Source organism: Agelaius tricolor, unplaced genomic scaffold, assembly GCF_023055355.1.
Source record: "Agelaius tricolor isolate 1412-34295 unplaced genomic scaffold, bAgeTri1.0.p SCAF_176, whole genome shotgun sequence".
Classification (NCBI taxonomy): Eukaryota; Metazoa; Chordata; class Aves; order Passeriformes; family Icteridae; genus Agelaius; species Agelaius tricolor.
In genome coordinates this window covers 25,501-53,394 of record NW_027269436.1, presented here as the reverse complement: position 1 = coordinate 53,394, position 27,894 = coordinate 25,501, and the positions used below count along the sequence as shown (strand labels likewise).

The 27,894-nt window shown below is 53.7% G+C and overlaps 2 protein-coding genes across 3 annotated transcripts in view; one reads left to right on the top strand and one right to left on the bottom strand.

Annotated features, from left to right (window-relative positions):
• The first annotated feature begins 474 nt into the window (after nt 1-474).
• LOC139587083 (lipolysis-stimulated lipoprotein receptor-like) lies at nt 475-16,297 on the top strand. Of its 2 annotated transcripts, XM_071420941.1 has the most exons (10): nt 475-2,079; nt 5,377-5,700; nt 7,016-7,135; nt 8,406-8,453; nt 10,397-10,543; nt 11,485-11,565; nt 11,683-11,736; nt 13,157-13,240; nt 14,560-14,771; nt 15,962-16,297. In XM_071420941.1, exons 1-10 carry the CDS (start codon nt 2,043-2,045, stop codon nt 15,995-15,997), a joined length of 1,143 nt encoding a protein of 380 aa, XP_071277042.1. In that variant the 5' UTR covers nt 475-2,042; the 3' UTR covers nt 15,998-16,297. The 2 variants fall into 2 exon arrangements, with proteins under 2 accessions (XP_071277042.1, XP_071277043.1); XM_071420942.1 differs by lacking the exon at nt 8,406-8,453.
• Nucleotides 16,298-18,568: 2,271 nt separating this feature from the next.
• LOC139587084 (uncharacterized PE-PGRS family protein PE_PGRS54-like) overlaps nt 18,569-27,894 on the bottom strand; it is a gene marked incomplete at its 5' end in the record, with an annotated part of 34,023 nt that continues 24,697 nt past the window's right edge. Inside the window, 2 exons of the mRNA XM_071420943.1 lie at nt 18,569-20,449; nt 20,543-24,497. Coding sequence (XP_071277044.1) covers nt 19,080-20,449; nt 20,543-24,497 — 5,325 coding nt within the window. The remainder of the gene's footprint in view (nt 20,450-20,542; nt 24,498-27,894) is intronic.

The window sequence follows — 27,894 nt, the reverse complement described above, 5'->3', positions numbered from 1 at the left end:
GGGATTTTAGGGGAGGGTTTGGGGGGAAAATCCCGGAATTTTGGGCAATTTTGAGGAAGTTTTTTTTGGGTTTTTAAGGAATTTTTTAAAATAATTTTTGGGGGATTTTAGGGATTTTTTGGGGGGAAAATCCCGGAATTTTGGGCAATTTTGAAGAAATTTTTTTGGTTTTTTAAGGAATATTCAAAATAATTTTTTTTGGATTTTAGGGATTTTTTGGGGGGAAAATCCCGAATTTTGGGGCCATCCCGGGGGGGTTTTTTTGGGGGAGGGGGAGGGGTCCCCAACCCGATGACGTCACCGCCCGCCCTGGGGTGGGGGAGGGGTCCCCGCTCACCTCCCAAAATCCCGGGGGGCTCCCGGAGCTCCGGGGGGTCCCAAAATCGGGGCCAGGAGTGGGGGAGGGGGGGGAGGGGCCGCCATTAAATGGGGGGGGGGAGGGGGAGGGGCCGGACCCGCCCCTCCCCCCCCAATGACATCAAATTTTCCCCTCCTTTTTCCCTTTTTTCCTCGGTTTTGCCTCATTTTTTCCCTTTTCAGCCATTTTCCCCCCTTTTTCCCAATTTTTCCCAATTTTTCCCATTTTTTCCCAATTTTTCCCATTTTTTTCCTTCATTCTCCTCTTCCCCCCCCATTTTTCCCTCATTTTCCCCCATTTTTCCCTCAATTTTCTCCCACTTTTCCCAATTTCTCCCACTTTTCCCCCAATTTTCCCAATATCCCCCATTTTCCCCAAATTTTCCCAATTTTTTCCCATTTTTTTCCTTCATTCTCCTCTTTCCCCCCCATTTTTTCCTCATTTTCCCCCATTTTCCCCAATTTTTCCCAATTTTTCCCAATTTTCCCATTTTTTTCCTTCATTCTCCTCTTTTCCCCCAATTTTTCCTCATTTTCCCCCATTTTTCCCTCAATTTTCCCTCAATTTTCTCCCACTTTTCCAATTTTCCCCCATTTTTCCCCATTTTTCCCAATTTCTCCCAATTTTCCCCCATTTCCCCTCATTTTCCCGCATTTTTTCCAAAATTTTCCCAATTTCCACCCTTTTCCTCCCAATTTATTTTCACTTTTCCCCCTTTCCCCTCCATTTCTTCTCTTTTCCCTTCCTTTCTTCCCCATTTTCCCCAATTTATCCCAATTTATCCCAAATTTCCCCCCGATTTCCCCAATTTTTCCCCAATGTCCCTTTTACCCCAAAATTTTCCCATTCTCCCCAATTTTTTCCCAATTTTTTCCCAATTTTTTCCCCAATTTCCCCCCCAAATATTTCCCAATTTTCTCCCCATTTCCTACCCAAATATTCCCCAATTTCCTCCAAATATTCCCAAAAATTTCCCCCAATTTTCCCCCAATTTCCCCCAATTTTCCCCAATATTTCCCAATTTCCCCCCAAATTTCCCTCAATTTTCTCCAATTTCCCCCAATTTCCCCCCCCCAATATTCCCCCCAAATATTCCCCAAATTTTCCCCAAATTTTCCCACTTTCCTCCCATTTTCCCCCCCAGTTTTTCCCAATTTTCCCCCAATTTTCACCAATTTTCCCCAAGTTTTCCCCCAATATTCCCCCCAAATATTCCCCAAATTTTCCCCAAATTTTCCCATTTTTGTCTCCAGTTTTTCCCAATTTTCCCCCAATATTTCCCAATTTCCCCCAATTTTCTCCAATTTTCCCCAATTTTCCCCCAATATTCCCCCCAAATATTCCCCAAATTTCCCCCAAATTTTCCCCAAATTTTCCCATTTCCTCCCCAATTTTCCCCCCCAGTTTTTCCCAATTTTCCCCCAATTTTCCCCCCAGTTTTTCCCAATTTTCCCCAATTTTCCCATTTCCCCCCAATTTCCCCCAAATTTCCCCATTTATTCCAAAATTTCCCTCATATTTCCCCAATTTCCCCCAATTTTTCCCCAATTTCCCCTCATTTTTTCCCCAATTTTCCTCCTTTCCCCCCATATAAGGCGATGGGCGTGGCCCCGACCGGAAGTGGGCGTGCCCAGGTGCGCCGGCCCCGCCCCGCGAGGCCCCGCCCACACCTGGGCGATCCAAGATGGCGGCGGCGCTGGGGGCGCTGCTGGCGCTGCTCGGTGGGCGAGGGGCGAGCAATTAACGCGCTAATTAACGCCAATTAGCGGGGCGGGGTAATCAGGGAGGGTAATTAGGGGGGTTCCGGGGTAATTAATGGGGTCTGGGGTAATTAACGGAGTAATTAAGGGGGTTCCGGGGTAATTAAGGGGGTTCCGACGTAATTCATGGGGGTCCGGGGTAATTAACGGGGTAATTAAGGGGGGTCCGGGATAATTAACCGGGTAATTAAGGGGGTTCCAGGGTAATTAATGGGGGTCTGGGGTAATTAATGGGGAAATTAAGGAGGTTCTGGGGTAATTAAGGGAGTTCTGGGGTAATTAACGGGGTAATTAAGGGGGTTCCGGGGTAATTAAAGGGGATCCGGGGTAATTAAGGGGGTTCCGAGGTAATTAAGGAGGTTCCAGGGTAATTAAGGGGTTCCGGGGTAATTAAGGAGGTTCCGACGTAATTCATGGGGGTCCGGGGTAATTAACGAGGTAATTAAGGGGGTTCCGGGATAATTAACCGGGTAATTAAGGAGGTTCCGGGATAATTAAGGGGGGTCTGGGGTAATTAAGGGGGGTCTGGGGTAATTAAACAGGTAATTAAGGAGGTTCTGGGATAATTAAGGGGGTTCCTGGGTAATTAAGGAGGTTCCGGGGTAATTAAAGGGGGTCGGGTAATTAACGGGGTAATTAAGGGGGTTCCGGGGTAATTAATTGGGGTCTGGGGTAATTAACCAGGTAATTAAGGGGGTTCTGGGGTAATTAATGGGGGTCTGGGGTAATTAACTGGGTAATTAAGGAGGTTCCAGGGTAATTAATGGGGGTCTGGGGTAATTAACAAGGTAATTAAGGGGGGGCTGGGGTAATTAAGGGGGTCTGGGGTAATTAAAGGGCTGGGGGTTAATTAAGGGGGCAGTTAATGGGATCTGGGGTAATTAAGGGGGATGGGGTTAATTAGGGGGGGTAATTAAGAGGTGGGGGGTAATTAAGGGGTGGGGGGTTAATTAGGGGGGTAATTAAGGGGGATGGGGTTAATTAGGGGGGTAATTAAGGGGGATGGGTTAATTAGGGGGGTAATTAAGAGGTGGGGGTAATTAAGGGGGGGGGCCAGGTGAGCACAGGTGACCCCAGGGAGCCACACCCGGCCCCAGGTGACACTGGACAGGTGACACTGACGGACTCACCTGGACAGGTGACACTGATGGACTCACCTGGACAGGTGACACTGGGTGACACTGACTCACCTGGACAGGTGACACTGATGGACTCACCTGGACAGGTGACACTGGGTGACACTGACTCACCTGGACAGGTGACACTGCAGGTGACACTGACTCACCTGGACAGGTGACACTGCAGGTGACACTGGGTGACACTGATGGACTCACCTGGACAGGTGTCACTGTCTCACCTGTCCCACCTGTGCAGGTGACACTGCAGGTGACACTGCTGGACTCACCTGGACAGGTGTCCCTGCAGGTGACACTCACCTGTCTCACCTGTCCCAGGTGTCACTGATTGTCTCACCTGTCCAGGTGACACCAGGTGACTCTGTCCCTTCTCTCACCTGTCCCAGGTGTCCCTGCAGGTGTCACTGTCTCACCTGTCGAGGTGTCACACCTGTCTCACCTGCACAGGTTACACTCAGTGGCTCCTGTCTCACCTGTCCAGGTGACACTGACCCTGTCTCACCTGTACAGGTGTCCCTGCAGGTGTCACTGCCCTGTCTTACCTGTCCCCGGTGTCCCTGACTCCTGTCTCACCTGTATGTGTGTCACACCTGTCTCACCTGTCCAGATGACAGACACTGGCTGTTCTCTCACCTGTCCAGGTGTCTCTGACTGTTCTCTCACTTGTTCAGGTGTGTCCGTCCAGGTGTTCTCCCTGCAGGTGTCACTGCCTGATTCTCTCTCCCCTCACCTGTCCCAGGTGTCCCTGCAGGTGACACTGACCCTGTCTCACCTGTCCCAGGTGTCACTGTCTGACTCTCTCTCCTCTCACCTGTCCAGGTGACACTGAGTGATTCCTGTCTCACCTGTCCCAGGTGTGTCCGTCCAGGTGTTCTCCCTGCAGGTGTCCCTGACTGTTCTCTCTCCTCTTTCCTCTCACCTGTCCAGGTGTCACTGACTGTTCTCTCACCTGTCCCAGGTGTCCCTCACCTGTCTCACCTCTCCCAGGTGTCACTGCCTGATCCTCTCTCCTCTCTCCTGTCTCACCTGTCCAGGTGTCACTGCAGGTGTTCCTGACTGTTCTCTCTCCTCTCACCTGTCCCAGGTGTCTCTGACTGTTCTCTCACCTGTCCAGGTGTCCCTGCAGGTGTCACTGCCCTGTCTCACCTGTACAGGTGCGCTCCCTGCAGGTGTCACTGCCTGATCCTCTCTCCTCTCTCCTGTCCCACCTGTCCAGGTGTCCCTGCAGGTGTCACTGCCCTGTCTCACCTGTCCAGGTGGCACCAACTGACCCTGTCTCCTCTCTCACCTGTCCCAGGTGTCACACCTGTCTCACCTGCACAGGTTACACTCAGTGGCTCCTGTCTCACCTGTCCAGGTGACACTGACCCTGTCCCTTGTCTCACCTGTACAGGTGTCACTGTCTGACTCTCTCTCCTCTCACCTGTCCAGGTGACACTGAGTGATTCCTGTCTCACCTGTCCAGGTGTGTCCCTGCAGGTGTCACTGACTGACTCTGTCCCTTCTCTCACCTGTCCCAGGTGTCCCTGACTGTTCTCTCTCCTCTCACCTGTCCAGGTGCGCTCCCTGCAGGTGTCCCTGTCTCACCTGTCCAGGTGTCCCTGACTGTTCTCTCTCCCCTCACCTGTCCCAGGTGTGCTCCCTGCAGGTGTCACTGTCTGATTCTCTGTTCTCTCACCTGTCCAGGTGTGTCTGTCCAGGTGCGCTCCCTGCAGGTGTCACTGTCTCACCTGTCCAGGTGTCCTCCCTGCAGGTGTCACTGATTGTCTCTCACCTGTCCAGGTGTCCCTGTCTGATTCTCTCTCCCCTCACCTGTCCAGGTGTGTCCGTCCAGGTGCGCTCCCTGCAGGTGTCCCTGTCTCACCTGTCCAGGTGTCACTGCCCTGTCTCACCTGTCCCAGGTGTCCCTGTCTGATTCTCTCTCCTGTCTCACCTGTCCAGGTGTGTCCATGCAGGTGCGCTCCCTGCAGGTGTCACTGTCTCACCTGTCCCAGGTGTCCCTGTCTCACCTGTCCAGGTGTCCCTGACTGTTCTCTCTCCTGTCTCACCTGTCCAGGTGTGTCTGTCCAGGTGCGCTCCCTGCAGGTGTCCCTGACTGTTCTCTCTCCCCTCACCTGTCCAGGTGTGTCTGTCCAGGTGCGCTCCCTGCAGGTGTCCGTACCTGAGCCCCGCACCGTCGCTCTGCTCTTCCAGCCGGTTCTGCTGCGCTGCCACTTCCAGGTGAGCTCACCTGGCGGCCCCGCCCCCATCGTCACCTGGAAGTACAAATCCTTCTGCCCGGACACCTGGGCGGCCTCACCTGGCGGCGCCGCCCGGGACTCACCTGGCGAGGTGGCGGGGGCGTGTCCCGACTCCGCCCGCACCGTGCGCATCGTGGCCACCAAGCAGGGAGAGCAGGTGACCCTGGGAGACTTCTACCTGGGCAGGGCCGTCACCATCCGCGGAGGTGAGCGCACACCTGGGCACACCTGGGGGCACCTGAGATACACCTGGGGCACACCTGGGGGCACCTGAGATACACCTGGGCACACCTGGGTACACCTGGGTACACCTGGGGGCAGTTATAACACACCTGGGCAGGGCCGTCACCATCCGCGGAGGTGAGCGCACACCTGGGGCACCTGGGCACACCTGAGATACACCTGGGCACACCTGGGCACACACCTGGGCAGGGCCGTCACCATCCGCAGAGGTGAGCGCACACCTGGGCACACCTGGGGGCACCTGAGATACACCTGAGATACACCTGGGGCACACCTGGGTACACCTGGGCAGGGCTGTCACCATCCGCAGAGGTGAGCGCACACCTGGGCTCACCTGGGCACACCTGGGGGCACCTGGGTACACCTGGGGGCACACCTGGGGCACACACCTGGGCAGGGTCGTCACCATCCGCGGAGGTGAGCGCGCACCTGGGCACACCTGGGGCACACCTGGGGGCACCTGAGATACACCTGGGGGCAGTTATAACACACCTGGGCAGGGCCGTCACCATCCGCGGAGGTGAGCGCACACCTGGGGGCACCTGAGATACACCTGGGCACACCTGGGAACACACCTGGGAACACACCTGGGGCACACCTGGGGCACACCTGGGGACAGTTATAACACACCTGGGCACACCCCTGTCTTTCACCTGTGTCTCACCTGTCCCTCACCTGTATATCTCACCTCTCACCTGTCCATGTCTCACCTGTATCTCCCCTGTATCTCACCTGTCTCTCCCTTGTCTTTCACCTGTGTCTCACCTGTCTCTCCCCTGTATCTCTCCCCTGTCTCACCTGTATCTCTCCCCTGTCTCTCACCTGTCTCTCACCTGTCTCTCACCTGTCCATCTCTCACCTGTCTCTCCCCTGTGTCTCTCCCCTGTCCATGTCTCACCTGTCCATGTCTCCCTTGTCTCTCACCTGTCTCTCCCGTGTCTCTCCCCTGTCCATGTCTCACCTGTCTCTCACCTGTATCTCTCACCTGTCTCTCACCTGTATCTCTCACCTGTGTCTCTCACCTGTGTCTCTCCCCTGTCCATGTCTCACCTGTGTCTCTCACCTGTCCATGTCTCACCTGTCCATGTCTCACCTGTCCATGTCTCACCTGTCCATGTCTCACCTGTATCTCTCACCTGTATCTCTCCCCTGTCTCTCACCTGTCCATGTCTCACCTGTCCATATCTCACCTGTCTCTCACCTGTCCATGTGTCCCCTGTGTCTCTCCCCTGTCCATGTCTCACCTGTCCATATCTCACCTGTCTCTCACCTGTGCAGCGGCCGAGCTCAGCCTGGGCCCCGCAGCCTGGGGTGACAGCGGCCTCTACCTGTGCACGGTGACCTCGACCAGCGACCTGCAGGGCAACAACGAGGCCGTGGCCGAACTGGTGGTGCTGGGTGAGACTGGGATCAAACTGGGACAAACTGGGACAAACTGGGATCAAACTGGGAGGGACTGGGATCAAACTGGGAGGGACTGGGATCAAACTGGGACAAACTGGGACAAACTGGGACAAACTGGGATCAAACTGGGACAAACTGGGACAGACTGGGAGGGACTGGGAGGGACTGGGACATAACTGGGATTGACCGGGTTATACTGGGAGTGAACTGGGAGGGACTGGAAATGGACTCGGAATGGACTGGGAGGGAACTGGGACCAAACTGGGAGGGACTGGGAGGGACTGGGTTAAACTGGGACCAAACTGGGAGGGACTGGGAGTGGACTGGGTTATACTGGGAGGGGGTTTGGGGTCACTGGTTTGTACTGGTTTGGGATTTGGGGTCACTGGTTTGGCGGTTGGGGGTCACTGGTTCGCACTGGGAGGGGTTTGGGGGTCACTGGTTTATACTGGGATTGGATTTGGGGTCACTGGTTTATACTGGGAGGGGGTTTGGGGGTCACTGGTTTGAACTGGTTTGGGGTTTGGGGTCACTGGTTTATACTGGGATTGGATTTGGGGGTCACTGGTTTATACTGGTTTGGGGTCACTGGTTTGTACTGGTTTGGGGTCACTGGTTTGTACTGGTTTGGGGTTATGTGGTCACTGGTTTATACTGGGATTGGGTTTGGGGTCACTGGTTTGGGGTTATGTGGTCACCAGTTTATACTGGTTTGGGGTCACTGGTTTATACTGGGATTGGGTTTGGGGTCACTGGTTTATACTGGGATGGGGTTATGTGGTTACTGGTTTATACTGGGATGGGATTTGGGGTCACTGGTTTGGGTTTTGGGGTCACTGGTTTATACTGGGATTGGATTTGGGGTCACTGGTTTGTACTGGTTTGGGGTTTTGGGGTCACTGGTTTATACTGGTTTGGGGTTTGGGGTCACTGGTTTATACTGGTTTGGGGTCACTGGTTTATACTGGTTTGGGGTTACTGGTTTATACTGGGATTGGGGTTCGGGGGTCACTGGTTTGGGGTCACTGGTTTATACTGGTTTGGGGTCACTGGTTTATACTGGGATTGGGGTTCGGGGGTCACTGGTTTATACTGGGATGGGGTTATGTGGTTACTGGTTTATACTGGGATGGGATTCAGGGGTCACTGGTTTATACTGGTTTGGGGTCACTGGTTTATACTGGTTTGGGGTCACTGGTTTATACTGGTTTGGGATTCAGGGGTCACTGGTTGGCACTGGGCCCCTCCCCCCGTGTCCCCCCAGGGTCTCTTCCCGAGGGCTCCCGGCTGCTGCCCGAGGGGACCCTGCCAGGTACGGGCACACCTGGGACACCCAAAATACACCTGGGCACACCTGGGCACACCTGAGACACACCTGGGGGCACCCAAAATACACCTGGGGACACCTGGGGCACCTGGGGCCACCTGGGGGCACCCAAAATACACCTGGGGACACCCAAACCCACACCTGGGGACACCTGGGGGCACCCAAAATACACCTGGGGACACCCAAACCCACACCTGGGGACACCTGGGGGCACCCAAAATACACCTGGGGACACCCAAAATGCACCTGGGGACACCTGGGGGCACCTGGGATACACCTGGGGACACCTGGGGACACCCAAAATGCACCTGGGGACACCTGGGGCACCTGGGCACACCTGGGGACACCTGGGGCACCTGGGCACACCTGGGGACACCTGGGGACACCCAAAATACACCTGGGGACACCCAAACCCACACCTGGGGACACCTGGGGGCACCCAAAATACACCTGGGGGCACCGGGGATACACCTGGGGACACCCAAAACCACACCTGGGGACATCTGGGGACACCTGGGGGCACCTGGGGACACCCAAAATACACCTGGGCACACCTGGGATAGACCTGGGCACACCTGGGGACACCTGGGGGCACCCAAAATACACCTGAGATACACCTGGGGGCACCCAAAATCAACCTGGGCACACCTGGGATACACCTGGGCACACCTGGGGGCACCTGGGGACACCTGGGATAGACCTGGGGACACCCAAACCCACACCTGGGGACACCTGGGGGCACCAGAGATACACCTGGGGGCACCCAAAATACACCTGGGCACACCTGGGGGCACCCAAAATACACCAGAGATACACCTGGGAGCACCCAAAATACACCTGGGCACACCTGGGGGCACCTGGGGCACCTGGGGGCCATTTTGGGCCAGGTGGTTTTGGGATATTTTGGGGTAAATTTGGGATATTTTGGGGTAAATTTGGGATATTTTGGGGTGAATTTGGGATAAATTTGGGATAAATTTTAGGGATGAATTAGGAATTTTTTTGGGGATAATTTTGGGCATTTTTGGGGTGAATTTGGGACATTTTGGGGTCACTTTTGGGGATATTTTTTGGGGATAATTTTTTTGGGATATTTTAGGGGTAATTTCGGGGAGTGACTTATGCTAATATATGCTAATTTATGCTAAACCCAGGCATTTTAACCTTTCCCAGACTGGCTGTTGGTGGTGTTGGGGGCGGAGCTGGGACAACACTGGGATAACTTATGCTAATTTATGCTAATTTCGACCTTTTAACCCTTTACGGACTGGCGCAGGGGGCGGGGATTGGACTTTGGGGGACAATTTATGCTAATTTATGCTAATTTAGGGTTAAATATGGGACATTTGTGGGGATAATATTTTGGGGGATATTTTGGGATACATTAGGGGTAATTTCCGGGGATAACTCATGCAAATATATGCTAATTTATGCTAATTTGGGACATTTGACCCCTTTCCAGATTGGCTGCCGGTGGCGCTGGGGGCGGGGCTGGGATGAATTTGGGACATTTTGGGATAAATTTGGGGCATTTTGGGACAACTTTGGAACATTTTGGGAAGTTTTACGACAATCTATGCTAATTTATGCTAATGTATGCTAATGTATGCTAATATCCCCATTCCAGACTGGCTGTTGGTGGCGCTGGGGGCGGGGCTGGGACAACTTTGGGATTAATTTGGGACATTTTGGGACAATTTCAGGGCGTTTTGGGACATTCTGTGACGACTCATGCTAATTCATGCTAATTCATGCTAATTCATGCTAATTCATGCTAATTTCCCCTTCCAGACCGGCAGTTTGTGGGGCAGGGCTGGGGTAACTTTGGGATGATTTTGGGGCATTTTGGGGCATTTTGGGCAGCTCTGCGACCGTTCGGGATGATTTTCGCAGGTTTATGCTAATTTATGCAAATGTCCCCGTTGCAGACTGGCTGTTCGTGGTGCTGGTGGCGCTGGGGGCGGGGCTGGTGGCGCTGGGGGCGGGGCTGTGCTGGTGCCAGTGCTGCCCCCACACCTGCTGCTGTTACCTGCGCTGCCCCTGCTGCCCCCGCACCTGCTGCTGCCCCGAGGCCCGTGAGTCACCTGGGGGGGACCAAAACACACCTGGGGGGGACCAAAACACACCTGGGGGGCATCAAAACACACCTGGGGGGCATCAAAACACACCTGGGGGCACCTGGGGGGGCACCTGGGATACACCTGGGGGGGCACCTGGGGGTTCTGGGCACACCTGGGATACACCTGGGGGGCACCTGGGGGCACCAAAACACACCTGGGGGCACCTGAGCACACCTGGGGGCACCTGAGATACACCTGGGCACACCTGGGGGGGCACCTGGGATACACCTGGGGGCAACTTGGTGGGTTCTGGGCACACCTGGGGGCACCTGGGGGCACCTGAGATACACCTGGGGGCACCTGGGCACACTTGGGGGCACCAAAACACACCTGGGGGGGCACCTGGGGGCTTCTGGGCACACCTTGGGGGCTTCTGGGCACCCCTGGCACCCCTGGGCTGTACCTGGGGGTACCTGGGCACACCTGGGGAGTACCTGTGGCTCTGTTCTGGGCACACCTGGGTTGGACCTGGGACACCTGAGTGGGTTCTGGGCATACCTGGGCACACCTGGGCTGTGCCTGTGCCCCCCTGGGCTGTGCCTGTGCCCCTGTTCTGGGCACCCCTGGGCACACCTGGGCTGTACCTGGGCACACCTGGGCACACCTGGGCTGTACCTGTGCCCCCCTGGGCACACCTGGGCACACCTGGGCACACCTGGGTGGGTACCTGGGCACACCTGTGCCCCCCTGGGCTGTGCCTGTGCCCCCATTCTGGGCACACCTGGGCACACCTGGGTTGGTTCTGGGCACACCTGGGCACCCCTGGGCTGTACCTGTGCCCCTGTTCTGGGCACACCTGGGCTGTACCTGGGCACACCTGGGCACACCTGGGCTGTACCTGTGCCCCCCTGGGCTGTGCCCCCGTTGTGCCCTCACCCTCTCCCCTCCCCCCCCAGTTTACCTGGCCGGCAAAGCAGCCACAGCGGGCGGAGCCTTTGGCCCCGCCCCCACCCCAGCGCTGCCCCTGCAGCTCCTCGGTGAGTGGGGGAGGGGCTCCGTGACCCCGCGTGACCCCGCGTGACCTCAGGTGACCCCGGGTGACCTCAGGTGACCCCGGGTCGGGTCTCACCTGGCCCCTCCCCCCCCATCCCCAGGTAGCTCCCAGAGCTCTCAGGTGCCGCTGCTGAGGGACAGCGACAGCAGCACAGGTGAGACGGGTGATTGACAGCTGTCAATCATGGCCTGGGGGCGGGGAGTGGGTGAGACGGGTGATTGACAGCTGTCAATCAATCATGGCCTGAATGGGGGGGTGAGAGCAGCACAGGTGAGACGGGTGATTGACAGCTGTCAATCAATCATGGCCTGAATGGGGGGAGTGGGTGAGAGCAGCACAAGTGAGACGGGGGTGATTGACAGCTGTCAATCATGGCATGGGGGTGGGGAGTGGGTGAGACGGGTGATTGACAGCTGTCAATCAATCATGACCTGAAGGGGGGGGAGTGGGCGAGAGCAGCACAGGTGAGACCGGGGTGATTGACAGCTGTCAATCAATCATGGCCTGAACGGGGGGAGTGGGTGAGAGCAGCGCAGGTGAGACGGGTGATTGACAGCTGTCAATCATGGCCTGGGGGTGGGGAGTGGGTGAGATGGGGGTGATTGACAGCTGTCAATCAATCATGGCCTGAGCGGGGGGGGGGAGTGGGCGAGAGCAGCGCAGGTGAGACGGGTGATTGACAGCTGTCAATCATGGCCTGAACGGAGGGGGAGTGGTTTATGCTCATTTATATTGGTCCATACTGGTTTATACTGGTCCATACTGGTTTGTATTGGTTTCTATTTATTTATACTGGTTTGGACTGGTTTGTACTGGTCCGTACTGGTTTATACTGGTTTATACTGCTCCATACTGGTCCATACTGGTCCGTACTGGTTTGGACTGGTTTGTATTGGTCCATACTGGTTTTTATTTATGTATATGGGTTTGTAGTGGTTTGTACTGGTTTATACTGGTCCATACTGGTTTTTATTGATTTATATGGGTCCATACTGGTCCATACTGGTCCGTACTGGTCTGTACTGGTCCGTACTGGTCCATACTGGTCCATACCGGTCCATACTGTTCTATACTGGTTTATACCAGTCTATACCAGTCTATACTGGTCCGTACTGGTCTATACTGGTCCGTACCGGTCCATACTGCTCCATACTGGTCCTTACTGGTCCGTACTGGTCCGTACTGGTCCATACTGGTTTATACTGGTCCATACTGGTCCATACTGGTCTATACTGGTCCGTACTGGTCTATACTGGTCTATACTGGTCCATACTGGTTTACATTGGTCCATACTGGTTTATACTGGTTTATACTGGTTTATACTGGCCCATACTGGTTTATACCAGTCTGTACTGGTCTGTACCAGTTTGTACTGGTTTATACTGGTTTTTATTGATTTATATGGGTTTATAATGGTCCATACTGGTTTACACTGGTCCATACTGGTTTACATTGGTCCATACTGGTCCATACTGGTTTATACTGGTCCATACCGGTCCATACTGGTTTATACTGGTCCATACCGGTCCATACTGGTTTATACTGGTTTATACTGGTTTATTCTGGTCCCGCAGTTCCCCCGCCCTTGGCCCTGCGGTTCCTGGAGCAGCAGCTGCAGCAGCCCTGGGGAGGGGGCGGGGCCAGGGCGTGGTCACCAGGTGAGGGGGGAGGGGACTGGGGGGATTTTGGGGGGAATTTGGGGATTTTTGGGAATTTTTGGGAGGATTTTTTGGATTTGGAGGGGATTTTTGGGGGGAATCTGGGGGGTTTTGGGGAAATTTTGGGGGGGGGTTGGAGGGGCTTTTTGGGGGTCCTGAGGGGGATTTTTGGGGGGGTTTTGGGGGGTCCTGAGGGGGATTTTAGGGGTCCCCTGGATAATTTGGGGATTTTTGGGGGGTCCTGGGTGGGATTTGGGGGTCCCGGGTGGGATTTAGGGGGATTTTTGGGGGGATTTTGGGGGGGATTTTGGGAGGGTTTGGGGGGTCCTTGGGAAAGATTCTGGGGGGTCCTGAGATGGATTTGGGGGATTTGGGGGGTCCTGGCAGGGATTTTGGGGGATTTGGGGAAAATTTTAGGGGTCCTGGGTTAATTTTGGGGGATTTGGGGGGAATTTTGGGAAGATTTTTGGGGGCTCCTGAGGTGGATTTTGGTGAATTTTGGAGGGGATTTTGGGGGGGGATTTTTTGGGGGATTTTGGGGGGTCCTGGGGGGAATTTTGGGGGGAATTTTGAGGGGGTTTTGGGGCGTTTTGGGGAAATTCTGGGGGGGGGGGATTGGGGGAGATTTTGGGGGGTCTTGGAGGGATTTTTAGGGAGATTTTTGGGGGGGATTTTGGGGGGATTTTTGGGGTCTCTTGGATAATGAGGGGGGGTCCTGGGGGTAATTTTGGGGGGGATTTTGGGGGGTCCTGGGGGTAGTTTTGGGTGGAATTTGGGGGATTTTGGGGGGTCCTGGGGGGGAATTTTGGGTGGAATTTGGGGGATTTTTGGGGGGTCCTGGGGGTGATTTTGGGTGGAATTTGGGGGATTTTGGGGGGTCCTGGGGGTAATTTTGGGTGGAATTTGGGGGATTTTGGGGGGTCCTGGGGGGGAATTTTGGGGGGGATTTTGGGGGGTCCTGGGGGGTAATTTTGGGTGGAATTTGGGGGATTTTGGGGGGTCCTGGGGGTGATTTTGGGTGGAATTTGGGGGATTTTGGGGGGTCCTGGGGGGGAATTTTGGGTGGAATTTGGGGGATTTTTGGGGGGTCCTGGGGGTGATTTTGGGGTGGGTCCTGGAGGGATTTTTTGGGGGATTTTTGGGGTTCCTGGGATAATTTTGGGGAGTTTGGGGGGGGGCGTCTTGGGTGGAATTTTGGGGCAATTTTGGGCGATTTTGGAGCTCCTGAGTTGAATTTGTTTTAAGGGGGAGGGGGCGGGGTTTGGGTCGACCCGGCCCCTCCCCCCCCACACTGACCCCTCCCACTCCCTTCTCTTTAGACCCCGCCCCCAGTGACGTCACCTCCCTGCACGAGCCCTCCTGGACCCCTCCCCCCCCTCCCCGCTCGCGCTCGGCCGAGATTTTGGGGGAGGGGCGGCCCTGGAGGGGGGGGGGAGGGGCGGGAGGGGGGGAGGGGCGGCCCCGAGGGGGGTCCCTGACCCCTCCCCCACCCCCCCGGAACCCGCCCGGAGCCCCCCGGAGGCTGCGGAAGGTGGGGGAGGGGAAATTCGGGGAATTTTTAGGGCAAATTCGGGGAAATTTGGAGAAATTTTGAGGAAATTTGGGGGAAATTTGAGGAGAAATTTGGGGGTCCTGGGTGGGATTTTAGGGGGAAATTTGAGGGATTTTGGGGGAATTTGAGGAATTTTGCAGGTCCTGGGTGGGATTTTGGTGGGAGGGTGTTGGGGGAATTTGGGGGAAATTTTGGGGGAATTTTGGGGGAAATTTTTGGGGGAAAATTTGGGGGAAATTTGGGGGAAAATTGAGGAATTTTGGGGAAAAATTGGGGGAAAATTTTTGGGGAAATTTGAGAAATTTTGGGGGCAATTTGGGTGAAGTCTTGAGGGAAATTTGGGGGGTCCTGGGTGGGAATTTGAGGGAAATTTTGGGGAAAATCTGTGGGAAATTTGGGGGAAAATTGTGGGGGAAATTTGGGGGGTACTGGGTGGGAATTTGGGGGAAATTTGAGGAATTTTGGGGGAAAATTTGGGGGAAATTTTGAGGAATTTTGGGGGAAATTGGGGGAAATTTTGGGGGAAATTTGAGGTAAATTCGGGGGGTCTTGGGAGGGAATTTGGGGGGAATTTTGGGGGGTCCTGGGTGGGAATTTGGGGGAAATTTTGGGGGAAATGTGGGGAAAATTCTAGGGATAATTTGGGGGAAATTTGAGGAATTTTGGGGGTCCTGGGTGGGATTTCGGGGAATTTTGAGGGAATTTTGGAGATGTTGGGTTGGATTTTGGGGAAATTTGGGGGAATTTGGGGGCACCCGGGTGGGAATTTGGGGGAAGTCTGGGGAATTCTGGGACATCAGGGAGGGATTTGGGGATTTTGGGGGAATTTTCTGGGATTTTGGGCAATCCTGAGATAACCTGGGAGGTTCTGGGTTGAATTTGGGGGAATTTGAGCTGAATTTGGGATCATTTCCGGTAATTTCGGGTATTTTGGGTGGAGGGTTTTGGGTTAATTTGGGATCATTTGGGTTTTTTGGGGTTCATTTCGGGTACTGTGGGATAAATTTGGACATTTCAGGTTCATTTTTGGGTATTTTGGGGGAGGAATTTGGGCCATTTTGGGTTCATTTGAATCAACGATGATTTTTTACAATTTCGGGTTAATTTTGGGTTAATTTTGGGTTAATTTGGGGATATTTTGGGTCATTTTTTCCCCTCTCCCCCCCCAGAACGACGCCTTGAGCCGCGAGAGCCTCGTGGTGTGACCGGGACCCCCCAAAATCCCGGAATTTTCCCCGAAATTCCAGAACTTTCCCCAAAATCCCGGAATTTTCCTCAAATCCCAGCCCAGTTCATTTTTGGGGCCATTTTGGGGCTTTTTCGGTGCCTTAAATTTGTATTTTTTGTCTTTTTTTAATTAAAAATCGGGGGTCTGCCCCCACCCAGGCTGAGATTTGGGGCCAAATAAAGAATTTTACAGAACTTCCGGGTTGTGACGTCATCGACGCGCCCGTGACGTCATCAGGGAGGGACGGGGCGAATTTCGGGGGAATTTCACGGAATTTTTGGGCTATTTTGGGGGAATTTTCAGGGATTTTGAGGGAATTTTGAGGGAATTTGGGGAAGTCGGAGGAATTTTGAGGGATTTTGTGGAATTTTGAGGGAAATTTCGGGAATTTTGAGGCATTTTGGGGAATTTTGAGGGAATTTTTTTGGGGAATTTTCAGGGGATTTTTTGGGGGGAATTTTCAGAGGATTTTTAGGAATTTTGAGGGAATTTTTTAGGGCAAATTCAGGGATTTTGGGGAATCTTGAGGAATCCTGAAAGATTATGGGGGAATTTAGAAGGATTTGGGGGGGGGGGAATTCTGAGAGAATTTTCAGGGATTTTTGGGAATTTTCCAGGATTTTGGGTGAATTTTTAAAATTTTGAGGGATTTTGGGTGAATTTTGAGGGATTTTGGGGGCCCTGGTGGGGATTTGGGTGTCCTGAGTGGTTTTGGGGATTTTAGGGGAATTTTGAGGGATTTTTGGGTGAATTTTGAGGGATTTTGGGGGCCCTGGTGGGGATTTGGGTGTCCTGAGTGGTTTTGGGGATTTTAGGGGAATTTTGAGGGATTTTGGGTCAATTTTGTAGAATTTTGAGGGATTTTGGGTGAATTTTGTGGAATTTTGAGGGATTTTGGGTGAATTTTGAGGGATTTTGGGGGGGTTCTGGTGGGAACTTGGGGGGTCCTGAGTGGTTTTGGGGATTTTGGGTGAATTTTGTAGAATTTTGAGGGATTTTGGGTCAATTTTGAGGGATTTTAGGTGAACTTTGTAAAATTTTGAGTGAATTTTGGGTGAATTTTCAGGGATTTTGGGTGAATTTTGTAGAATTTTGAGTGAATTTTGAGGAATTTTGTAGAATTCTGAGGGATTTTGGGTGAATTTTGAAGGATTTTGGGTCAATTTTGAGGGATTTTGGGGGGTCCTGGTGGGGATTTGGGGGGGTCCTGAGTGGTTTTGGAGATTTTGGGTGAATTTTGAGGGGTTTTGGGTCAATTTTCCCCCTTTTTGGGCAACTTTTCCCCTCATTCCCATCACCCTAATGAACCCCCCCCTCCCCTAATGAACCCCGCTCATGAATGACCCAAATTCGGGATTTTTCACCCCAAAAAAGATGCGCAGGGGGGTGGGGGAGGGGCAGCAGCGTTTATTGAAGGTGGGGGAGGGGAAAGGACCCGGGACCCCCCCCCCAAATTAACAAAGCCGGGATTAATTAATTGATTCATTCATTAATTGATTCATTCATTAATTGATTCATTGCTGTGGGTTTGGAGCCAAAATTTCCCCGAATTTCTCCCAAAATTCCCCCAAAATATCCTAAAAAATTCAATAAATAAGTTAAAAAAAAATTCTGATAAAATTCAGAACAAAAAACCCCAAAAATGTCCTAAAAAAATCCAGAAACAATCGGAATAAAATCCAGGAAAAATAAAATCCCAAAAATTCCCGAAAAAAAATTTCCCAAAAATTCCCGAAGTCCCGAAAAAAAATCTGGAAAAAATCTGGAAAAAAATCCCAAAAATCCCCAGAAAAAAATCTCCCAAAATCGAGAAAAAAATACCTAAAAATACCGAAAAAAATCCCAAAAAACTTCCCCAAAAATCCCTAAAAATCAAGAAGGAATCCCCCAACAAATGCCGAAAAAATCCCCAAAAAATCCCGAAAAAAATCAAGAAAAATTTCAAAAAAAATTTTCCCAAAATAACGCGAAAAATCGAGAAAAAAATCCCCCCAAAAATCCCCTAAAAAATCCCGAAAAAAATCCCCCAAAAATACAGAAAAAAAATCCCAAAAAGTTCCCCCAAAAATCCCGAAAAATACAGAAAAAAATCCCGAAAATTCCCCAAAAAATCACGAAAAATCCCCCAAAAATCGTAAAAAAAAAAAAAAACCCAAAAAATCCCCCAAAAATCGTGAAAAAAATCCCGAAAAAATCGTGAAAAAAACGCCCCAAAATCCCGAAAAATCCCCAAAAAATACAGAAAAAAATGCCCAAAAATCCGGGAAAATCCCCCAAAAATACAGAAAAAAATCCCCAAAAATTCCCGAAAAAATTTGCAAAAAATACAGAAAAAATCCCGAAAAATTCCCCAAAAATCCCAAAAGAAATCCCCAAAAAATACAGAAAAATTTCCCAAAAATCCCCCAAAAAATCCGCAAAAATACGGAAAAAAAATCCCCAAAAATCACGGAAAAAAAAATCCCCAAAAAATACAGAAAAATTCCCCCAAAATCATGAAAAAAATCCCAAAAAATCACGAAAAATTCCCCAAAAAATCGTGAAAAAAATCCCAAAGAATCCCCCAAAAATACAGAAAAAAATCCCAAAAAGTCCCGAAAAAATCCCAAAAAATTGTGAAAAAAATTCCAAAAAATTCCGAAAAATCCAGAAAAAATACAGAAAAAAATCCCCAAAAATCCCTAAAAAAATACCAAAAAATCCCGAAAAAAATCCCAGAAATCCCCTAAAAAATACAGAAAAAAATCCCCAAGAAATCCCGAAAAAATCCCTAAAAGTGGTGAAAAAATCTCCAAAAAATCATAAAAAATACAGAAAAATTCCCCAAAAATCCCCCAAAAATCCCAAAAAAACACGAAAAAAATCCCAAAAAATCCCCAAAAATTACAGATAAATTCCCCAAAAATATCCCAAAAATATCCCAAATAATCGTGAAAAAAATCCCCCAAAAATACAGAAAAAAATCCCCTAAAAATACACCAAAAAATCAAAATAAAATCAAGAAAAATCGCAATAAAATCGCAAAAAAATCCATTTTTTCCCCATTTTTTCCCCCAATTTCAGATTCCCATGGAGGTGAGCTCCATGGCCGCCCCTCCCCCCCCTTTCCTGGCCGCCGCCCCTCCCCCCGCGCCCCCCCTGCCCCCCATTTCGGGGCCCCCGCCCCCACCCTCGCCCATCCTGAGGGTGACGAGCGCCGAGCCCAGCGCGGCCCTGGGGGGACCCCCGGGCCCCCCCGGCAGCTGCAGCAGCAGCGTCGCCACCGCGGCCACGCCGTCCTCGGTCGGCTCCAACGTCACCGGCCCCGCCCCCGGCCACGCCCTGCCTGGCCCCGCCCCCCACCTGGGTAACCCCGCCCCCCTCCTGGGTAACCCCGCCCCGGATTTGAGGGGTCCCGGCAGAGTTTTCGGGGGGTTCTGGTGGGCGGGGCGGGGATTTTGGGGGTCCGAAGGGGAGGTTTGGGGGTTAAAGTGGGGATTTTGGGGGGCCCCGAGGGGATTTTGGGGGTCGGAAGGGGAAGTTTTGGGGTCCAAAGTGGAAATTTTGGGGTCCAAAGAGGAAATTTTGGGGTCCCGGAGAGGATTTTGGGGGTCCAAAGGGGAAATTTTGGGGTCCAGAGGTGACGCTTGGTGGCCAAAACGAGAATTTTGGGGGTCCAGAGGTGAAATTTTGGGGTCCCGGAGAGGATTTTGGGGGTCCAAAGGTGAAATTTTGGGGTCCAAAGGCGAAATTTTGGGGTCCAGAGGTGAAGTTTGGCGGAAACGAAGATTTTGGGGCTCCAAATTGGAATTCTGGGGCTCCCGGAGAGGATTTTGGGGGTTCCGAGGTTGGGCTTGACAATTTCGGGGAAGATTTTGGCAATTTTGGGGCTCCACGGGCGAATTTTGGGCGCCCAGCTCCAAATCTTGGAGGCCAAACCTCGAATTTTGGGTGCCCGACCCCAAATTCCTCTCCCCGACCCCAGAACTTTGATGTCCACCTCCAGAACCTTGGTAACCCCCAAAATTCTGATTTCCACCCCCCAAATTTTGATTTCCGTCCCTCAAATTTTGATTCCCGCCCCCCATATTTTGATGTCCACCTCCCAAACTTTGATAAGCCCCAAAATTTGGATTTCCAGCCCCAGAATTTTGATTTCCACCTCCAGAACCTTGGTAACCCCCAAAATTTTGATGACCCCCAAAATTTGGATCTCCACCTCCATAACTTTGATTTCCATCACCCAAATTTTGATAACCCGCAAAATTTTGATCTCCACTTCCATAACTTTGATGTCCACCTCCAGAACTTTGATTTCCACCTCCAGAACTTTGGTAACCCCCAAAATTTTGATGTCCACCTCCAAAATTTTGATGACCTCCATAACTTTGATCTCCACCTCCATAATTTTGATCTCCACCTCCAGAACTTTGATTTCCACCCCCAGAACCTTGATAAGCACCCAAATTTTGATGTCCTCCAGAACTTTGGTAACCTCCACAATTTTGATGTCCTCCATAACTTTGATCTCCACCTCCAGAACCTTGATAACCTCCATAATTTTGATGTCCACCTCCATAACTTTGATGTCCACCCCCATAACTTTGATTTCCACCTCCAGAACTTTGATTTCCACCTCCAGAACTTTGGTAACCTCCATAGCTCTGATGTCCACCTCCAGAACTTTGATGTCCTCCATAACTTTGATCTCCACCTCCAGAACCTTGATAACCTCCATAATTTTGATGTCCACCTCCATAACTCTGGTGTCCACCTCCATAACTCTGGTGTCCACCTCCATAACTTTGATGTCCTCCATAATTTTGATGTCCACCCCCATAACTTTGATGTCCTCCATAACTCTGATGTCCACCTCCATAACTCTGGTGTCCACCTCCCTGGCCCTGGTTCCCGGCGCTCCTGGCTCCCACCTCCTCCGGGCGGTTCTGGTGGTGGCCCCAGCAGGGCTGGAAGCACACGGTGACCCTGGCGAAGGGCCTGGCCGCCATCTTGGACATCTCCTGCCGGTGGCGGCGCCGCTCGTGCCGCGCGTCCAGGCCCTGCTTGGCCTTCCAGAGCAGCACGCAGACGGCCAGGAAGAGGAAGAAGCACGAGAAGAAGACCGAGAAGAAGACAAAGAGGTCGATGTGCGCCTGGTCCTGGCGGAAGAAGAGGAGGCCCTGAGAAGGTTCCGGGCCGCCCAGCACCAGCAGGTAGAACCTGGTGGACTTGAGGGGGTGGCCCTGGTGGGGGTAGGTGAGGACCAGGCGGTCGCGGACGCCGCGCACCACCAGGGCGGGCACGGGCTGGGCGATGGTCAGGTAGGTCACCAGGCCCTGGGCGCGTTCCTCCAGCAGCGCGGGGGCGCCGGGGCTCGGGGAGGGTCCCTCTGGGGCTCTGGGGTGGGGCGTGGGGACAACCAGGGCAGGCTGGGGGCTACCGAGGCCTCTGGGGTCATCGGAGTGACCACCATGACCAGTTTGGCCACCAAAATCACCTCTGGGGCTACCAAGGGCTCTGGGGTCATCGGAGTGACCGGAGTGACCGGAGTGACCAGTTTGGCCACCCAGGTGGGTCTGGGGGCTACCGAGGGCTCTGGGGTCATCGGAGTGACCACCATGACCAGTTTGGCCACCAAAATCACCTCTGGGGCTACCAAGGGCTCTGGGGTCATCTGAGTGACCATCATGACCAGTTTGGCCACCAAAATCACCTCTGGGGCTACCGAGGCCTCTGGGGTCATCGGAGTGACCATCATGACCAGTTTGGCCACCAAAATCACCTCTGGGGCTACCAAGGGCTCTGGGGTCATCTGAGTGACCATCATGACCAGTTTGGCCACCAAAATCACCTCTGGGGCTACCGAGGGCTCTGGGGTCATCCGATTGGCCGGAGTGACCAGTTTGGCCACCAAAATCACCTCTGGGGCCACCAAAGGTTCTGGGGTCATCACCTTGACCAGTAAAACCAGTATGACCAGTGTGACCACCAAGGTGGGTCTGGGGGCCACCAAAAGTTCTGGGGTCATCCGAGTGACCGGAGTGACCACTGAAATCACCTCTGGGGCCACCAAAGGGTCTGGGGTCATCACCTTGACCATCAGGACCACCATGACCAGTGTGACCAGTTTGGCCACCCAGGTGGGTCTGGGGGCCACCAAAGGTTCTGGGGTCATCACCTTGACCATCATGACCAGTGTGACCACCAAGGTGGCTTTGGGGGCTACCAAGGGCTCTGGGGTCATCCGAGTGACCGGAGTGACCACCATGACCAGTGTGACCTCCAAGGTGGCTTTGGGGGCCACCAAAACTTCTGGGGTCATCCGAGTGACCGGAGTGACCAGTTTGGCCACCAAAGGTTCTGGGGTCATCACCTTGACCATCATGACCACCATGACCAGTTTGGCCACCCAGGTGGCTTTGGGGGCCACGAAAGGCTCTGGGATCATCAGCTTGACCAGTAAAACCAGTGTGACCAGTTTGGCCACTCAGGTGGGTTTGGGGGCCACCAAAAGTTCTGGGGTCATCACCTTGACCATCATGACCAGTAAAACCAGTATGACCAGTTTGGCCACTCAGGTGGCTTTGGGGGCCACCAAAACTTCTGGGGTCATCCGAGTGACCGGAGTGACCGGAGGGACCAGTTTGGCCACCCAGGTGGGTCTGGGGGCTACCAAAGGTTCTGGGGTCATCACCTTGACCATCATGACCACCATGACCAGTTTGGCCACTGAAATCACCTCTGGGGCCACCAAAGGTTCTGGGGTCATCACCTTGACCAGTAAAACCAGTATGACCAGTTTGGCCACCAAAGGTTCTGGGGTCATCACCTTGACCATCGTGACCAGTATGACCAGTTTGGCCACCCAGGTGGGTCTGGGGGCCACCAAAGGTTCTGGGGTCATCACCTTGACCATCATGACCAGTGTGACCAGTTTGGCCACCAAGTTGGCTTTGAGGGCCACCAAAGGTTCTGGGGTCATCACCTTGACCATCATGACCACCATGACCACCATGACCACTGGGATTGGCTCCTGGACCACCAAAAGCTCTGGGGTCATCACCTTGACCATCATGACCATCATGACCAGTGTGACCAGTTTGGCCACCAAAGTCACCTCTGGGACCTCCAGTTTGCCCAGTTTGGCCACCGGGAGCAGCTCCAGGACCTCCAGGGTCACTGGTGGGAGCAGCCCCACCATCAGCAGGGCCACCAAAGGGGCCACCAAAGGTCCCAAAGGTGTCACCATCATTGGTTCCAGTGCCACCAAAGGTCCCAAAGGTGCCACCACCAATTCCTGAGGTCCCAAAGGTGCCACCATCGTTGGTTCCAGTGCCACCAAAGGTCCCAAAGGTGCCACCACCAATTCCTGAGGTCCCAAAGGTGCCACCATCGTTGGTTCCAGTGCCACCAAAGGTCCCAAAGGTGCCACCACCAATTCCTGAGGTCCCAAAGGTGCCACCACCGGTTCCTGAGGTCCCAAAGGTGTCACCACCACCTCCTGAAGACCTCAAGGTGCCACCACCACCACTGAAGGTCCCAAAGGTGCCACCACTGAAGGTCCCAAAAGTGTCACCACCACCTCCCGAAGACCTCAAGGTGCCACCACCACCACCAGCACCAACCCCTCCTTGATGGCCACCACTGAAGGTCCCAAAGGTGCCACCACCACCAAAGGTCCCAAAGGTGTCAACATCACCTCCTGAAGACCTCAAGGTGTCACCACCAGTTCCTGAGGACCTCAAGGTGCCACCACTGCTGGTCCCAAAGGTGTCACCACCACCTCCCGAAGACCTCAAGGTGTCACCACCACCTCCTAAGGTCCCAAAGGTTCCACCACCACCACCTCCTTGTTGACCACCACCAAAGGTCCCAAAGGTGTCACCATCACCTCCTGAAGACCTCAAGGTGCCACCACTGAAGGTCCCAAAGGTGTCACCACCACCTCCCGAAGACCTCAAGGTGCCACCACCACCACCACTGAAGGTCCCAAAGGTGCCACCACTGGTCCCAAAAGTGTCACCACCACCTCCCGAAGACCTCAAGGTGCCGCCACCACCACCACCACTGAAGGTCCCAAAGGTGCCACCACTGGTCCCAAAGGTGTCACCACCACCTCCTGAGGACCTCAAGGTGCCACCACCACCACCGCCGGTCCCGAAGGTCCCCGAGGCGCCCCCGGGCGCCTGCACCCGCACGCGGTGGCGCCCCGTGCCCGGCTCCACGTCCACGGCGAAGGTGTCGTAGGCGGTGGCCACGTAGAGGTCGACGGCGCCGAAGGTGACGTCCAGGGTGACGCGGATGTCCACGTTGGTGAACTTGGGCTGGACGGCGAAGGGCACCGAGCGGCCGGGGGGCAGCGGGCGGCGCTGGGGCGGCGGGAAGCAGTGGCTCTGGGACACGGGGTCCAGGCAGTACTCCTGCTCCACCGACAGCAGGCGGTAGCACTGCTGGCCACCAACGGGGTGGCCCTGGAAGGAGTCGCGGCACTTGGAGCACTGTGGGGACATCAAAAGTGTCGTGGTTGAGGTCATGGAGGTCATGGAGATGATTGAAGTTCACTTTAGAGCACCCTGGTGGCAGCAGAACCTCAAGGAACCTTTGTGGGTTCCATCCCTATGTCCCCACCACAACATCTTAGAGAAAGTTCTGGCCCTTGGAGCACAGTGGGGACATCAAGAATGTCATGGTTGAGGTCATGGAGGTCATGGAGATGATTGAAGTTCACTTTAGAGCACCCTGATGGCAGAAGAACGCTGAGGAACCATGGTGGGTTCCATCCCTATGTCCCCACCAAAACACCCTGGAGAAGCGTCTGGCATTTGAGGACACCCAGGAGATGTCAAAGTGTCATGGTCAGGGTCATGGAGGTCATGGGGATGATTGAAGTTCACTTTAAAGCACCCTGGGGGCAGAAGAACCTTGAGGAACCATGGTGGGTTCCATCCCTACGTCCCCACCAGGGTGGCCCTGGAAGGAGTCGCGGCACTTGGAGCACTGTGGGGACATGGAAAGTGTCGTGGTCAGGGTCGTGGAGGTCACTGAGGTCATCAAGATTGAGTTTAGAGGACGCTGGGGGCAGAAGAACCTCGAGGACCCATGGTGGGTTCCATCCCTATGTCCCCACCAAAACCCCCTGGAGAAGCTTCTGGCCCTTGGAGCACTGTGGGGACATGGAAAATGTCGTGGTTGAGGTCATGGGGGTCATTAAGATCACTGAGATGGAGCTCAGGCCATGCTGGTGGCAGAAGAACCTTGAGGAACCTGGTGGGTTCCATCCCTACGTCCCCACCATAAAACCCTGGAGAAGGTTCTGGCCCTTGGAGCACCATGGGGACATCAAAAGTGTCGTAGTCAGGGTCGTGGAGGTCACGGAGGTCATCAAAATTGAGTTTAGAGCACCCTGGTGGCAGAAGAACCCTGAGGAACCTGGTGGGTTCCATCCCTACGTCCCCACCATAAAACCCCGGAGAAGGTTCTGGCATTGGGAGCACTGTGGGGATATCAAGAATGACGTGGTTGAGGTCGTGGAGGTCATGGAGATGGTTGGAATTCACTTTAAAGCACCCTGGGGGCAGAAGAACCTTGAGGAACCATGGTGGGCTCCATCCCTACGTCCCCACCAGAACATCACAGAGAAGGTTCTGACCCTTGGAGCACAGTGGGGACAAGGAAAATGTCATGGTTGAGGTTATGGAGGTCACTGAGGTCATCAAGATTGAGTTTAGAGCACCCTGATGGGAGCAGAACCTTGAGGAACCTGGTGGGTTCCATCCCTATGTCCCCACCACAAAGCCCCGGAGAAGCTTCTGGCCCTTGGAGCACCGTGGGGACATCAGAAATGTCGTGGTCAGGGTCATGGAGGTCACTGAGGTCATTGGGATTGAGTTTAGAGCACCCTGGTGGCAGCAGAACCTCGAGGAACCTGGTGGGTTCCATCCCTACGTCCCCACCAGAACCCCCTGGAGAAGCTTCTGGCCCTTGGAGCACTGTGGGGACATGGAAAATGTCATGGTCAGGGTCGTGGAGGTCACTGAGGTCATTGGGATTGAGATCAAAGCACCCTGGTGGCAGCAGAACCTCGAGGAACCATGGTGGGTTCCATCCCTACGTCCCCACCAAAACACCCTGGAGAAGCTTCTGGCACTTGAGGACACCCAGGAGATGTCAAAGTGTCATTGTTGAGGTCATGGAGGTCACTGAGGTCATTGGGGTTGAGATCAGAGAACCCTGGTGGCAGCAGAACCTTGAGGAACCTGGTGGGTTCCATCCCTACGTCCCCACCACAAAACCCTGGAGAAGCTTCTGGCCCTTGGAGCACCGTGGGGACAGCGACGGTGCCATGGTTGAGCTCAGGTGTCCCCAGGTGTGCCCAGATTCCCGATTTCCCCTCCAAAACCCCCAAATTTCCATCGATTTTCACCCAATTTTCTCCCTCCCAGGTGTGCCCAGGTACCCCCAGGTGTGCCCAGGTACGTCCCTGGTATCCCCAGGTGTGCCCAAATTCCCCTCCAAAACCCCAAATTTCCATTGATTTTCACCCAATTTTCACCAAACTTTCCCCCATTTTCTCCCTCCCAGGTGTGCCCAGGTGCCCCCAGCCGTGCCCAGGGGTGCCCAATTTCCCCTCCAAAACCCCAAATTTCCATCGATTTTCCCCATATTTTCACCCAATTTCCCCCCCATTTTCTCCCTCCCAGCTGTGCCCAGGTGCCCCCAGCTGTGTCCAGGTGTGTCCCAGGTGCCCCCAGGGGTGCCCGATTTCCCCTCCAAAACCCCAAATTTCCATCGATTTTCACCCAATTTTCCCCCATTTCCCCCCAATTTTCTCCCTCCCAGCTGTGCCCAGGTGCTCCCAGGTGTGCCCAGGTACCCCCAGGTGTGCCCAGGTACGTCCCTGGTATCCCCAGGTGTGCCCAAATTCCCCTCCAAAACCCCAAATTTCCATTGATTTTCACCCAATTTTCACCAAACTTTCCCCCATTTTCTTCCTCCCAGCTGTGCCCAGGTGCCCCCAGGTGCCCCCAGCTGTGCCCAATTTCCCCTCCAAAACCCCAAATTTCCATCGATTTTCACCCAATTTTCACCAAATTTTCCCCCATTTCCCCCCAATTTTCTCCCTCCCAGCTGTGCCCAGGTGAGTGCTCAGGTGCCCCAAGGTGCCCCCAGCTGTGCCCAGGTGTCCTCAGGATCTCCCTGGGTGCCCCCAGGTGCCCCAGGGGTGCCCAACTTCCCCTCCAAAACCCCCAAGTTTCCATCGATTTTCACCAAATTTTCCCCAATTTCCCCCCCATTTTCTCCCTCCCAGCTGTGCCCAGGTGCCCCCAGGATCTCCCTGGGTACCCCCAGGTGTGCCCAGGTCTATTTTGGCTGTCCCCAGGTGCTCCCAGCTGTGCCCAGGGGTGCCCAACTTCCCCTCCAAAGCCCCAAATTTCCATCGATTTTCACCCAATTTTCACCAATTTCCCCCCCATTTTCTCCCTCCCAGCTGTGCCCAGGTGCCCCCAGGTATCCCCAGGTGTCCTCAGGATCTCCCTGGGTACCCCCAGGTGTGCCCAGGTGCCTCCAGGTGTGCCCCAACTTCCCCTCCAAAACCCCCAAATTTCCATCGATTTTCACCCAATTTTCACCCAATTTCCCCCAATTTTCTCCCTCTCAGTCGTGCCCAGGTGTGCCCAGGTGTGCCCAGGTATCCCCAGGTCCCCCCAGGTGCCCCCAGCTGTACCCAGGTGTGCCCAACTTCCCCTCCAAAGCCCCAAATTTCCATCGATTTTCCCCAAATTTTCACCAAATTTCCCCCAATTTTCTCCCTCCCATCTGTGCCCAGGTGCCCCCAGGTGCCACCAGCTGTGCCCAGGGGTGCCCAACTTCCCCTCCAAAACCCCAAATTTCCAT

Bases quoted from the DNA above. Each gene is read 5' to 3' on its own strand.
- LOC139587083 (XM_071420941.1), top strand. From the start codon at position 2,043: ATGGCGGCGGCGCTGGGGGCGCTGCTGGCGCTGCTCG. The intron at 2,080-5,376 runs GTGGGCGAGGGG...TCACCTGTCCAG, and splicing joins GGCGCTGCTGGCGCTGCTCG to GTGTGTCTGTCCAGGTGCGC. The intron at 11,737-13,156 runs GTGAGACGGGTG...CTGGTCCCGCAG, and splicing joins GGACAGCGACAGCAGCACAG to TTCCCCCGCCCTTGGCCCTG.